The 15,676-nt window shown below is 39.3% G+C and overlaps 1 protein-coding gene across 3 annotated transcripts in view; it reads left to right on the forward strand.

Annotated features, from left to right (window-relative positions):
• si:dkeyp-14d3.1 (transmembrane protein 132C) overlaps nt 1-15,676 on the forward strand; it is a 414,649-nt gene that overhangs the window by 254,123 nt on the left and 144,850 nt on the right. Inside the window, exons 1-2 of one of the 3 annotated variants that reach the window (XM_061906886.1) lie at nt 8,717-8,810; nt 8,915-8,990. The exons of 1 other annotated variant lie outside the window; for it this stretch is intronic. Coding sequence is in view for 1 of the 2 variants with exons in the window: in XM_061906885.1 (XP_061762869.1) it covers nt 8,746-8,810 (65 nt within the window). In the remaining variant the exon portion in view is untranslated. Of the gene's footprint in view, nt 1-8,680; nt 8,811-8,914; nt 8,991-15,676 lie in introns of those variants that run through there. One more of the 3 variants, XM_061906885.1, reaches the window with a different exon arrangement.

Consider the following 15,676-nt stretch of genomic DNA (forward strand, 5'->3'; position numbering starts at 1 on the left):
CATATACATATATAGTCAACGTATATATAATAATAACAAACAGTACTACTGAACTATATAATGGAGTGTGACAAAATCCAAGAGTGTATGCGTGTGACTATGTGTGTAGATTAGCTGAAGTGTGTGTTACCAAAGTGTTGACGAGAGCGAAGGACCGAGGAAGTCCACGGGGCAGGCAGGAACAGGGGTGAGAGAGAGGCGTCAGAGTCCAGGGGCGAGCGAGGAGTCGAGGAACGAGGGAGGCAGTCAAAATCCAGGGCAACAGAAGGAAAACATTGCTGAAACACGGGAGAAGATAAAGGACACGTAAAGAGCATAAAGCTTTGCTTACGGTTCACCATATGAGAACTAAGTTCCCGCGAGGATCCCTGGGTCCACTGGTCTTTTAAGCAGCTCGCCCTCATCAATTCCAGGTGTGTAGAAAGGCAATCGTCTCCAGGCTTGTAGCCGCGTGGGCGTGCTGCTCTCAGCGCGAGCAGGGGCGTGTCCAAGCGCGCTGTCAGCTGAGAGAGCGCAAGTGGGCGTAGCCCGCGGTGCCCTCGTCATGAGGCACAGATAAGGACGCATTAGAATTCGTCCTGGCCGTGACAAGATGGACTTTGTCATTATCCTCACTCTACTTTGTAACAGTTTCTCAGTGCGTACAACACTGGTTTCAAAGTCCTGGTTTGAAAGACAATTTGAAAAATGTTTTATTTGAATTTGTTTAATGACAGGTGACCACTTACAGGTCGTAATGTCGCTTCAAAAATGTTCACAAAGTTTCAGTGTGAGTCTATCACTACTGACACAGTGACACTCTTTATCAAAGATTCCAGTTCAGTCCGACACTCTGCATTTTATTCTTGTAGGAATATGTTCATATTAAGTCTTTGTTTTATACTTTTTTCTTGGCTGTTGGTAAACAGCCTCTTGTCAACCATCACCATGCTATTCTTGTCCGATTCCTTCCTTCATTCCGATTCCTTTTAGGTCTGAGGCCAGCTACGGTATTTAACTTTGAAGTCTGCGAACCACCCGAGTGTCTTTTCATTGCCTGTGGCTGCCCCTGCATTTATTGGCCGAGCCTTAGTTTTACACAAACTACAGCTATTTCTCAGATAATTATCAGGCGAAGGCCAAATGCATGGCACTCATTCACCAGCCCTTTGTTGCTAATTCAATTACACCCCGCGCTGCAGTGACAACCAAATTAAAACTTTCCCTGGGAGACCTTGGGACTTGCAAAGTAGATGGAAGGATTTTGTTCTCAGAATTCAATATGGGTCGCTGTGCATGACTATTATTCAGACCAGGTTCCATTTAATGAAAGATATCGATAAGGTTCAAGGCAGGACATCTGACTCAACATTTGAAGGTCATCTAGTTTTACTGCCAACAGCTATGGGTTTTAAAACACAACACAAAGAACTGTTTCCCGTTGTATAAACTCAATTTATGGTAGCAGCAGATGTGTGTATTGGGACTAAGCAACATTTTAAAACAGCATGACTCTGGATTGGTTTAGAGCAGGGTTGTCAAACATGGCCTGCGAAATGAATTGGCCAAGTCTAAATGTTGGATCCATTATGGATTGAACTTTCACAGTATCATGTTGGACCCGCTCGACATCCATTGCTTTCCTCCTCTCCAAGGTTCTCATAGTCATCATTGTCACCGACGTCCCACTGGGTGTGAGTTTTCCTTGCCCTTATGTGGGCCTACCGAGGATGTCGTAGTGGTTTGTGCAGCCCTTTGAGACACTAGTGATTTAGGGCTATATAAGTAAACATTGATTGATTGATTGATTTTTTTTATTATGTTCTGTTAGTTTGGACTCCATTATTTCCTGTTTTTGTGCACCCTTGTTTGTTTTAGTTACCATGGTTACTTATTATTTCCACCTGCCTCTGATTAGTGTTCACCCGCTCACCTGCTGCCCGAGCACTAATCAGAGGCATTATTTAAACCCGCCTTGCCCTCCAGTCAGGGCTGAAGTATTGTTTGCTGTACGCTGTGGACTACCCTTTTTTTTTTAATGCTGTAAGCTAATCCCTGGATCCCTGTTTGCTGTTTCCTCGTTTCTGGTTTGTTTTTTCCTTTTTTTTTTTTTTTACATTAAAACAATGTTTTCATATACCAAGCCTGTCATCTCTGCATCTTGGGGTTCGTCACCACCACTTTGTGACACTTGCGCTGTTTTTAAATGAAAGAAACGGATGATGTAAATGTGTCCACTGGATGTCGCAATAGCAATTCTGTAAGGCAAGCAAATAGCAAGAGGTACACGGTAAAGCAGGACTGTGACTCCTCCCCCTCGACCCAACGTAGAACAAATAGGAGTAAAATAAACAATTGGTAACCCCACTTAATTGTCACAGAACTATATCAAAGTGCAGTGTGTCATGCAGCATTTTATTGTCTTAGACTTACACTCAAACTTGCTTTTTATTGTCATTCAAATTTGAACTTTACAGTACAGATAAGAACAACATTTTGTTGCATTAGCTCATGGGAGTGCAGGATAATCAAGCAATAAGGTGCAGGTATAAATATATAGGTTACTGTACAGATTTTTTTTTTTGTCTTTGTCATGAAAAAGGGACGTTTTTGTCATGAAAAAGGGAGGTTTTTGTGGTTGGTGCACTGCTTGTAAGTGTATATTGTGTTTTTTATATTGATTTAATAAAAAATAAAAAATAAAATATATATATATATATATTTTTTTTTTCTTCTTTTTTTTAATAAAAATTAATAAAAAATTATTCTGCGGCCCGGTACCAATCGGGCCACGGACCGGTGGTTGGGGACCACTGTTTTAAGATATTCATCTGTCAACATTAATGTAAAAAAAACACACACAAAAAAAAACACTTCCCTGTACTGGATTTTGGAAATGTGAGCACTTGTTTAAAGAAAGTGTGACCAGGTCGAAATCAGAAATGTGCTTGCAAGAACTCATGTCTGCGTTTTTATTACATCTATTTTTGGGCGAGAACTCTCTCACACGAGATATGAAGTGATGAACCTTTACTAATGCAAATCTTTTAAAGGCCAAATCGGATCATGTGCTCTTCACTACAACACATTGCACTACATCAGGGGTGTCCAAACTTTTTCCACTGAGGGCCGCACACTGAAAAATCAGAGCAAGCGGAGGCAATTTTCATAATTTTTGTTTTAAAAACCAATACAATATATGGATAAAAAATATACATTTAGGCCTCCATTCAGTTATGATCCCAGGAGCCCCAAAAGGTTTTGGTAAAAAAAAAATATTAAAAATGTTTCATTAGTCAGTATTATATTTTTTATTATTATGCAAGTTTTAAATCTCTAGATCAACATTAGAACAAAAAAATGAAAAAACACAAAAGATGCAATATTTTCACCCAATAACTCTTTTAGGTGGAATATTTGAGATTATATAATAATTGGAGCCTTAATTTGGGATTTTGATTTATTATTATTTTTTGAGCAATGACACTTAAAAACAAATCACACTAAAAAAATGGGGATCCAAAAGTGTCCTACTTATTAAAGTGTTAAAAAATAAATTATAATTTTTTTTTTACTGTTTACTTTTAAAAAGCACAATAATCTCAAGATCAACTTCAGATATATCCGTCCATTTTAAGTTTTATAGTTATTTATGTTTTGTTTGTTTGTTTTAGGCCCTTCTTTAAAAAAACACAGCTCAGTTTTTTATATGGCAAAACACAAAATATGCAACATTTTACCCCAAAAAAGATCTCAAAGTGGAATATTTAATGTGACGTAATTGAACCCTTGAATAGGTCAATAATTCAAAATGACATCGATTTTGATTCATTATTATTAAAAAAAAAAAAAAGAAATAGCCGGCAAGAGTAAGCATTGCAACAATTTTTTGTTACATTTCACCTGTTTGCTCTTTTATACCACTATTTATGTTTTTAATTTTTTTCAATTGTATTCTTAAAATGTACCGTGGGGCCGTTAAAAAATGACCCATGCACTAAATACTTGGAATATATTCGTAAAATATATAAATATATGCTTAAATAAAAACTGCTCTCCATCCATACATTTTCTACAGCGTGTCCCTTTTTTTGGGGTCGCTGGAGCCTATCTCAGCTGCATTCGGGCGGAGGGCGGCGTATACCCTGGACAAGTCACTACCTCATCGCAGGGCCGACACAGATAGACAGACAACATTCACACTCACATTCACACACTAGGGCCAATTTAGTGTTGCCAATCAACCTATCCCCAGGTGCATGTCTTTGGAAGTGGGAGGAAGCCGGAGTACCCGTGCCAATGTCAAATAAGTGCCAATGTCGGTGTTAGAGCGGACTTTCCAGAACAGCCTGACATGTCAAAACAGGAAGTGGAGAATGAAAATACAAACCCCATTTCCATATGAGTTGGGAAATTGTGTTAGATGTAAATATAAATGGAATACAATGATTTGCAAATCATTTTCAACCCATATTCAGTTGAATATGCTACAAAGACAACATATTTGATGTTCAAACTGATAAACATTTTTTTTTTTTTTTTGCAAATAATCATTAACTTTAGAATTTGATGCCATCAACACGTGACAAAGAAGTTGGGTAAGGTGGCAATAAATACTGATAAAGTTGAGGAATGCTCCTCAAACACTTATTTGGAACATCCCACAGGTGTGCAGGCTAATTGGGAACAGGTGGGTGCCATGATTGGGTATAAAAACAGCTTCCCCAAAAATGCTCAGTCTTTCACAAGAAAGGATGGGGCGAGGTACACCCCTTTGTCCACAACTGCGTGAGCAAATAGTCAAACAGTTTAACAACAACGTTTCTCAAAGTGCAATTGCAAGAAATTTTGGGATTTCAACATCAACGGTCTATAATATCATCAAAAGGTTCAGAGAATCTGAAGAAATCACTCCACGTAAGCGGCATGGCCAGAAAGCAACATTGAATGTCCGTGACCTTCGATCCCTCAGACAGCACTGTATCAAAAACCGACATCAATCTCTAAAGGATATCACCACATGGGCTCAGGAACACTTCAGAAAACCACTGTCACTAAATACAGTTTGTCAGTACATCTGTAAGTGCAAGTTAAAGCTCTACTATGCAAAGCGAAAGCTATTTATCAACAACATCCAGAAACGCCGCAGGCTTTTCTGGGCTCCAGATCATCTAAAATGGACTGATGCAAAGTGGAAAGGTGTTCTGTGGTCTGACGAGTCCACATTTCAAATTGTTTTTGGAAATATTCGATATCGTGTCATCCGGACAAAAGCGGAAGCGAAACACCCGGACTGTTATTGACGCAAAGTTCAAAAGCCAGCATCTGTGATGGTATGGGGGTGCATTAGTGCCCAAGGCATGGGTAATTTACACACCTGTGAAGGCGCCATTAATGCTGAAAGGTTTTGGAACAACATATGCTGCCATCTAAGCGCCATCTTTTTCATGGACGCCCCTGCTTATTTCAGCTAGACATTGCCAAGCCACATTCAGCACGTGTTACAACGTAAAATAAGAGTGCGGGTACTTTCCTGGCCCGCCTGCAGTCCAGACCTGTCTCCCATCGAAAATGTGTGGCGCATTATGAAGCGTAAAATACAACAGCGGAGACCCTGGACTGTGGAACGACTGAAGCTCTACATAAAACAAGAATGGGAAATAATTGCACTTTCACAGCTTCAACAATTAGTTTCCTCAGTTCCCAAACGTTTATTGAGTGTTGTTAAAAGAAAAGGTGATGTAACAAAGTGGTGAACATGCCCTTTCCCAACTACTTTGGCACGTGTTGCAGCCATGAAATTGTAAGTTAATTAATATTTGCAAAAAAATAAAAATAACATTAATGCTTTTGAACATCAAAACTCTTGTCTTTGTAGTGCATTCAATTGAATATGGGTTGATAAGGATTTGCAAATCATTGTATTCCGTTTATTTTTACATCTAACTCAAATGGAAACGGGGTTTGTAAGAACGCAGGACAGGAAGAATAACTTGAATACAGGATACAATACCAAAAATTTCCTGCGGGAATATGACTATAAATTCCTACTTAAAAATAAGTAAGTATGGCACAATAATTTCACATTGCACAGTTTAAAACAGTGGTTCTCAAAAAGGGGTATGCGTACCCCTGGAGGTACTTGAAGGTATGCCAAGGGGTACGTGAGATTTTTTTAAAAATATTCCAAAAATAGCCACAATTCAAAATTCCTTTATAAATATATTTATTGAATAATACTTTATTAAAATATGAATGAAAGTTCATAAACGGTGAAAAGAAATGCAACAATGCAATATTTAGCGTTGACAGCTAGATTTTTTGTGGACATGTTCCATAAATATTGATGTTAAAGGTAAATTTTTTTGTGAATAAATGTTTACTGTTAAGTTAATGAATCCAGATGGCTCTCTATTACAATCTCCAAAGAGGGCACTTTTAAGTACTTGGGCGATATAGCTTGGTTAGTCGAGTGGCCGTGCCAGCAACTTGAGGGTTCCAGGTTCGGTCCCCGCTTCTGCCATCCTAGTTATTGCCCTTGTTTCCTTGGGCAGGACACTAATCCCAACCTGCTCCCAGTTTCATCCACACTGGTTTAAATGTAACTTAGAAATTGGGTTTCACTAAGTAAAGTGCTTGAGTCACTAGAGCATGGGTGTCAAACTCTGGCCCGCGGGCCAAAACTGGCCCGCCGTGTAATTTAATTTGGCCCTTGAGGCAATATCAATTGAGCATTAGAGCTGGCCCGCCGGTGTTATACAGCGTCGGTGCCGCTGTAACACCGCATTCACCGCTAATACTCATACTTGCCAACCCTCCTAATTTTCCCGGTAGACTCCCGAAGTTCAGTGCCCCTCCCGAAAATCTCCCGGGGCAACCATTCTCCCGAATTTCTACCGATTTCCACCTGGACAACTATATTGGGGGCGTGCATTTAAGGCACTGCCTTTAGCGTTCTCTGCCTCCTGTGGTCACGTCCGCTTTTCCTTCTTACTAACAGCGTGTCACATAATATTTGTGGCTTTTACACATACACACACGCACAAGTGAATGCAAGGCATACTTGGTCAACAGCCATACAGGTCACACTGAGGGTGGCCGTATAAACAACTTTAGCACTGTTACAAATACGCGCCACACTGTGAACCCACATCAAACAAGAATGACAAACACATTTCGGGTGAACATCAGCACCGTAACACAACAGAACAAATACTCAGAATCCCTTGCAGCACTAACTCTTCCGGGAAACTTCCAGCAAACTGACCAATAATTAACGTTTGATTCATGCATTTTCTCTTGCTACTTCAAGGCTTCAATGTTTGGTTCATTCATTATTGTTATTTTATTTTCAAATGTATTATTAGCCTGTGGAAAAAATGTGATATTTACCTCAGAAGATTGCAAATAGAAAAGAAGGCATAACATTTTTATTTAAATTTTATTTGATATGCCATTGATATTTATGGATTATTATTATTATTTGAAACTGGATTTTGCAAGTCACCAAAGTTATATAAGCCTTGCTTGTTCAATATTCAATGCAAAACTTGTTTAGGTCCCTATTAAAAGGTTCATTTGTTCAACCTTGGCCCGCGGCTTTGTTCCGTTTAAAATTTTTGGCCCACTCTGTATTTGAGTTTGACACCCCTGCACTAGAGAAAAGTGCTATATAAAGATAATTCACTTCACTATTTCTATGTGTAGAAATTTGTATTTATAATTGAATCACTTGTTTATTTTTCCACAACTTTTTAGTTATTTTTATGTTTTTTTCCAAATAGTTTAAGAAAAAACAGTAGAAATGAGCAATATTTTGCACTGTTATCGATTTAATAAATCAGAAACAGATGACATAGTGCTGTATTTTACTTCTTTATCTCTTTTTTTCAACCAAAAATTATTTGCTCTGATTAAGGGGTACCTGAATTTAAAAAAAATTCACAGGGGGTATATTACTGAAAAAAGATTGAGAACCATTAGTTTAAAATATGCTTTTCCGGTTGTGTTATATTGAGCAGAACAAAGAGAATGCATGTCTCGGAGAAAGTAGGCCACTTCGGGCCTGACATAGGTTTGTAGTGACTGTGGAGTGCTTACAGGTTTATTTCCTGACATGACATTTTCTTTTTTTTTTTTTGACAAACCTCCTGGCTTTCGCTGGTCTGCGAGCAGAGATCATCATCTGTCAGGTTCGCAGCGCCGCGGAGCAGTTATATAAGACGAGGATGTCGCACAAGCGCTTGCTCTTCTCTAATCGCCCCGCCGTTATGAAATGTGACACAACTCCTTTGCATGTGATTTTTTATTATTCATACGCTTCCTGTCGGAGGCGAAACAGCGTTTTCCATGTCCCGCCGCATAAGAGAGCTTTCGCCATCTTAAAAATAGGCCTGAACAGTCGGAGAATCATGTGAAATTAGTGTTTATTTATGTGAATACAAAAGAGCAAAACAGTGTATTTTATTCATCATTTTCCTGTTCTGAATCTTTATTTATAATTTACGCCGTTACAAAGTACATTTGCACACTTGTCTTCCCAAGATGTTCCAAATATGCATTTCCTCTCTCCAAGACATTAACTTTTTGTTGGCCTGACACAAAAGCACACCCCAAAGTATTTTTTTTTGGTGTTTTTACTTCTCAATTTGTTACTGTAAATGGCAGCAAACTTTGTTCTTGAGAAAATGCAGTTCTGTCACTTTACGATTTTTGTGCTTTTATTTTGAAGAGCCCACTCTTATTTTGTGACTTCCTTTATTGCCGATGCTTTTACTTCCTGCTGCCGTTCCATCTGACATCAACAGCATACTCACGTTACTCCAGGACTGGTAAACATGCTGACAAAGATATATTTGTCATGTTCTGTGTGAATATTTGTGAAAAGTTATTTTATTGTGCCTGGTGTTTGTGTTGTTTATGTGTCACATTTAAGCTGAGTCACTACGAGCTGTGTGTGGAAGCTAGGCTAACAAGCTGAGCAAACTTAGCGCCCTTGGAAGCGGAAGCAGGTAGGAGGAGACTAATAGTTGATTTATTTAAAACAAGTGGTTAATTTCATTTAAAACAAATGAGAAAATGTCATTTATTTTTATTTACTAAAAAAGATGTGTTCATAAGTTTAAAAATGTAAACATGATTTATGCTTTGTTTGTGGAAATATGGTACGATGGAATTTTTATTTTCTGTCCATCTTTATAGTTTTCACGGTGTCAAAATTGTGAGGTGAAAAGGAGGAGAGAATTAAATTTGCAGCAGTCTTGTGTCATTACTCCAAGTGGGCCGCTACAGTTACATGTTTATTTTCGCATGGGACGGTATGGCTCGGTTGGTGTAATGAGGGTTCCAGGTTCGATCCCCACTTCCGCCATTCATAGTCACTACTGTTGTGTCCTTGGGCAAGACACTTTACCCACTTGCTGCCAGTGCCCCCCACACTGGTTTAAATGTAACTTAAATATTGGGTTTCACTATGTAAAAGTGCTTTAAGTCACTAGAGAAAAGCGCCAGGGTTTCCCACAGCCCTTTGTTGTTAAGGCGGCCGCCTTAACAACAAAATTCCACCGCCTAAACCAGGGGTGTCCAAACTTTTTCCACCGAGGGCCGCATACGGAAAAATTAAAGCATGTGGGGGCCATTTTGATATTTTTCATTTTCAAACCATAACAACCATAACAAACCATAATATAACATACCATAACAAACCATAACGGTTCGCAGCCGAGTGTGAAGCGACCGGAATGAGAATCAGCACCTCCAAGTCCGAGTCCATGGTTCCCGCCCGGAAAAGGGTGGAGTGCCATCTCCGGGTTGGGGAGGAGACCCTGCCCCAAGTGGAGGAGTTCAAGTATCTAGGAGTCTTGTTCACGAGTGGGGGAAGAGTGGATCGTGAGATCGACAGGCGGATTGGTGCGGCGTCTTCAGTAATGCGGACGTTGTATCGATCCGTTGTGGTGAAGAAGGAGCTGAGCCGGAAGGCAATGCTCTCAATTTACCGGTCGATCTACGTTCCCATCCTCACCTATGGTCATGAGCTTTGGGTCATGACCGAAAGGATAAGATCACGGGTAGAAGCGGCCGAAATGAGTTTCCTCCGCCGGGTGGCAGGGCTCTCCCTTATAGGGTGAGAAGCTCTACCATCCGGGAGGAGCTCAACGTAAAGCCGCTGCTCCTCCACATCGAGAGGAGCCAGATGAGGTGGTTCGGGCATCTGGTCAGGATGCCACCCGAACGCCTCCCTAGGGAGGTGTTTAGGGCACGTCCAGCTGGTAGGAGGCCACGGGGAAGACCCAGGACACGTTGGGAAGACTATGTTTCCCGGCTGGCCTGGGAACGCCTCGGGATCCCCCGGGAAGAGCTAGACGAAGTGGCTGGAGAGAGGGAAGTCTGGGCTTCCCTGCTTAGGCTGCTGCCCCCCGCCACCCGAACTCGGATAAGCGGAAGATGATGGATGGATGGATGGAAACCATAACAAAATATATAGATTTTTTAAATTTTTTTACCTTTAGGGCTCCCAGGGACCATAAAGGGTCTAAGTCATTATATTGTTAAAAACAAGTCAAATTATTATTTTTTTTATTTGTGAATTTTTTTGGTGAATTATATTTATATAGCGCTTTTCTCTAGTGACTCAAAGCGGTTTACATAGTGAAACCCAATATCTAAGGTACATTTAAACCAGTGTAGGTGGCACTGGGAGCAGGTGGGTAAAGTGTCTTGCCCAAGGACACAACGGCAGTGACTACGATGGCGGAAGCGGGAATCGAACCTGCAACCCTCAAGTTGCTGGCACGGCCGCTCTACCAACCGAGCTATACCGCCCGCTTACAGTAAATCTCTGCAGTATATCAACTTCAGGTTGATATAAAGTTAAACAAACAAAAAAAGGCTTTATGCCTTTTCTGTCAAAGACAATTTGTTTTTTTTATAATAAAACTGAAATATTTCCCCCACTGCCCAAAACATTCAGAAAGCGATGTTTGAAGGGAAGTAATTAGAGCCTTAAAAATATCAATAATGCAGGACACCATTGATTTTAATTATTATTATATAATTATTATTTTTGAGTAATCACAGTGAAAAGACAAATAAAATCCCATTAAATATATTTGGGATCCAAAAGGTGCCCAACTCATAAAGTGATACATTTTTATTCATTTTTTTATTTCATTTTCAACACTTAAGTTACGAGATCAACTTCAGATATATCTGCCAATTTTACATTTAAACTATTATTTTGTTTGTTTTATGCTCTTTTTTCAAAGAAAACTATGTTTTGGTATGGCAACCACACAATATATGCAATATTTTGCACATAAAACATTTAAAGTGAAATATTTGAAATAATTGAAGCCTTGAATAGGTCAATAATTCATCATAACATAGTTTTTTTTGGAGCAATGGCAAAAAAAGAATAATATAGACAAAAGGAGAAAAAACAGCCTGCATAGCAGCTTTGTGTCAACATTGCAACTTTTTTCAGGTTAATTTCTCCTCATTCCACTTTTTTTAATGTTTTTTATTTCTGCAATAGCATTTCCAGAATGTGTGGCGGGCCAGTAAACAATTAGCTGCGGGCCGCAAATGGCCCCAGGGCCGCACGTTGGACCTGGCTTAAACTAAAGTCTTAATTTTTTTTTTTTGTCCTGTAAATTAAGCATGATGAGTTGAGCATATGTCAGCATGTGGCCCACTTTTGACTCGTTTTAAACGCTTAGTTAAAGTTCTTCATTAATTTGAGTCAGGCATCATTTTGTCTTAGTAAGTCAATATTTAGTAAGTCAATATTTACTAAGTCAAAATGATGACATACTTAGTATCTCAGGTAACTTGGACTGTTTTGTGTTTTGATTTTACTTTACGGAAAAAAATATCAAGATATATATCGTATGTTGCCACTCAGCATACGAAGTGGAAAACCCAACCAAAAATTATAGGCTTCTTCACGCGACGAAGCCGGCCTACTTCACCACAGTCTGTAGTCTATTGCTCCCCCAGGCTGTGCTGAGATGGAGACGTGATGGTGGCGACTGGCCAAATTACACTGTTCCTTACACCCACCATATATAAATATAATTCACTTCACTTCACACTAGGGCTGGGCGATATGGGCTTTTTTTATTATCTCAATATTTTTTGGCCATGTCACGATCCGCGATATATATCTGGATATTTTGCCTGAGCCTTGAATGAACACTTGATGCATATAATCACAGCAGTATGATGATTCTATGTGTCTACATTAAAACATTCTTGTTCAAATTGCAATAATATATGCTCATTTTAAACTTTCATGCAGAAGAGGGAAATCACAACTAAGTCAATTAAAAACTGTAAGTCATTAAGCAGTGGCACAAACATTCATGTCATTTCAAAACAGAAAGTGCAAGATTGTCAGAAACATTTTTAAACAAGATATGGGTGCATTTTTATGCATGATGTCACAAAGAAACAAAACAACACTAAATCAAAGTGTACTTATTGTACAGAACGCCACTACAATAGTTTAAAACAAATACAGTGCACTTTTGTGCATGATGTTGCACAAAATATTTCAAAAACTGTCAAATAAAAATGAGCTGCATAATAGGAAATCAAATCGCTATGTGGTAGGTTACTACCACATGTAGGGCGGTATAGCTCGGTTGGTAGAGTGGCCGTGCCAGCAACTTGAGGGTTGCAGGTTCGATTCCCGCTTCCGCCATCCTAGTTACTGCCGTTGTGTCCTTGGGCAAGACACTTTACCCACCTGCTCCCAGTGCCACCCACACTGCTTTAAATGTAACTTAGATATTGGGTTTCACTATGTAAAGCGCTTTGAGTCACTAGAGAAAAGCGCTATATAAATATAATTCACTTCACTACTACGGACGTTGTCTCCCTATGTTGTTGACTATTTTTTCCATACGGTGTTGATGTGGAAATGTTTGCCTCGGCATTTTGTTGGTGTGGCACCGAATGAAGATGTTGACATGCGGAGTAAACACTCTTCATTCTCTATTAGGTGACTTTTCAAATGATGCTACACATTAGCAATAATGCTACTTTTTGTAGCAACACTTCTGCCCCACACTTGACAAATTACAGTTGTCTGTTCGACACATTCCCACTTGAAGCCAAACCACCGCCAGACGATGAACCCCCTGCTGTTTTTCTTGGGAATTCATTCTTCCTTCATTTGTTACCAGATTGGCACCTTCTTTCTTTTGTATTACCACTCGCACGGCTCCGCTAGCATCACAGCTAACATTACCCATGCTGCTACCTCTCTGCTCCGCGAGTGCGTATACGTATGTGACGAATGTAAGAAGGTGCGCTTGCTGTCTGTGAGAAGACACAAGAAAGAGCGAGAAGAGCCTGTAGTGTAATGCCCGCAGCTAAAAGCAACTGCGTGAGAAGGTATACTTGAATATCACGATATAGTCATTTTCAAACCTGCGATATATCGAGAATATCGATATATCGCCCAGCCCTACTTCACACCAACACGTCGCGTATAATAATGCAATGTATTAATTTTCTCTCCTAACATGCTTGTATTAGGGTCACTGAAAATAAAAACAAAAAAAAACTGCAGGAATAAAGTTGGAATATTATAAAGAAAATAGAGAATACATATGTAACATTACAATCATAACTGTATTGAATATTATTTTCACAAACATTTTTTTTCATGTTATTTATTGTCGGATTCACAATATCTTGAAAGACTGTTTGAAGGAAAGGATTTTTTATTTCCCATAATGACTAATTTGTCCTGGATAACGAGGGCTCCAAACCGGGATGCGGCCCGTGTCTTTTATTCTACAGTAGATGTCATAAAAATTTTAGGACTCATGTCACACTATCTGAATCGGAGGAGAAAAGACAGTGTTTGACGTAGTTCATTTATTTGTTTTCCCAAGTTTTTCCAAGAGCTGATAGGATGATATTTTCCACCTTAAAGCAGAGTGGAATTCATTAGAAGTCTAACTCTCTATTCACTATGTTCTGTTCAAGGACAAAACACAATGAATACACACCGTGGTTTTATTCTTTCAAATACTGATACACAGTATGTGCATTTGGTTTTGATGGTGAGAATAGGTGCCAGGAAGGAGACAAAGCGAGAGTGTGTTGAAAACTCACGCTTAGCTTAACTTTCAACTCTGTCAGGAAGGGCTAGCAATGAGGGAAAAAAAGCATTCGAACCAAAGGGAAAATTGAGAGGGAATGCATCAGACTTCTGGTATTGCGACTGTTTGTATTTAATCCGTTTATAAAATTAATTATTAATCTTCAATTATAGTTTTCAGACAGGCCAATGGAACAAAATAACCGGGTAGGATTTTACCCTTTTACAAGGGGTGATTCAAACAGAGACAACTTTTCACGTAAGTCTTGAACTATACAAAGTATTCCAATGGTTGGAATCTGCGCTTTTGAATGATATATCAGTTACTATAGTAATCTAATTAGTTACTATGGTAATCTAATTAGTTACGATGGTCATCTGATTAGTTACTATGTTAATCTACGTCACTGCAGCTCAGACGAGGCACCAAACAGTGTGGGCGGGAAGCGAAAGGAGACTTTCACAACAAAGTTCTAAATCTTAGTGATTTATCATATATATCAGATAGTAGGTGGGTTTATTTAGTACCATTCTGTTTTTTGCATTTTTGTTGCGTTTCACTCGATTGTAAAATGTGTCGATCAATAGGTTGTGTGACGTTCATACTTCGTCAATATTCAGTGTTTTATCCTTCATAGAAAAATGTAAAATTTTATTACGCTTTTTAAGGCGTCCTCTCTTAACGTTTTCAGCATTCAATCAGACGTTATTGTGAGGTTTGTATTAGTGTTCCTAAAAATAAATATACCGGCCCCCAGACACATTTTTGTCTCTAAATGTGGCCCTCGAGTGAAAATAATTGCCCAGGCCTGTTCTAGATCGTACAGAAGCACGCTGTCCGTTATGGCAAACAAAGCAACCGGTGACAAGAGTCAATCAGAGATTTTTCAACAATCGGTCAAATTTTTCGTGTTTTGTGGTCACGTTCTGTTTGGTTTTGGACTCATTGGGCACTCTTGTTTGTTTTTGTCACCATGACTACCAATTAGTTTTCACCTATGTCACGCACCTGGTTCATTTGGACTCATGCACCTGTTAATCACCACAGCATTATTTAAGCCTGTAGTCGCCAGGCAGTCAGTCTGGCGACATCACTCATGCTGATGATCCATGCTCTTTTCTCGTTCCCCGTAAGTTTTGTTATTCATGCCATAGTTTGAAAGTTTTGTTTTATGTCCATAGTTTACGTTGTAGTAATAGTTTTGTTTCATAGCCAAGTTTTGTACCGGCGCTGAGAGCGCCTTTCGTCTGTACCTTCACGCTATGTCTGTTCCAATCTCTTTGCACCACGGGAAAACAAACCACACCATAGTCCATGCCCTGATAAAATTATAGTGTGGGGGAAAAGTAAATTGGCCATAGTGTGTGGATGTGAGTGTGAATGTTGTCTGTCTATCTGTGTTGGTAGATAATGGATGGATGGAGAAACATAATATAAATGGGAAATAATTCCACAATGCAGTACAATGTCCTGAGAAGTAAACACAAAAAGACGTTACATTTTGAAGAATCCTTCTTAATAAAAGAAAGCCAAAGAAACCTCTATCAACTTCTTCTATGTTGCACGATTGTGCCAAGTAAAAT

This window comes from Nerophis ophidion, linkage group LG07 (assembly GCF_033978795.1).
Source record: "Nerophis ophidion isolate RoL-2023_Sa linkage group LG07, RoL_Noph_v1.0, whole genome shotgun sequence".
Taxonomy (NCBI): domain Eukaryota; kingdom Metazoa; phylum Chordata; class Actinopteri; order Syngnathiformes; family Syngnathidae; genus Nerophis; species Nerophis ophidion.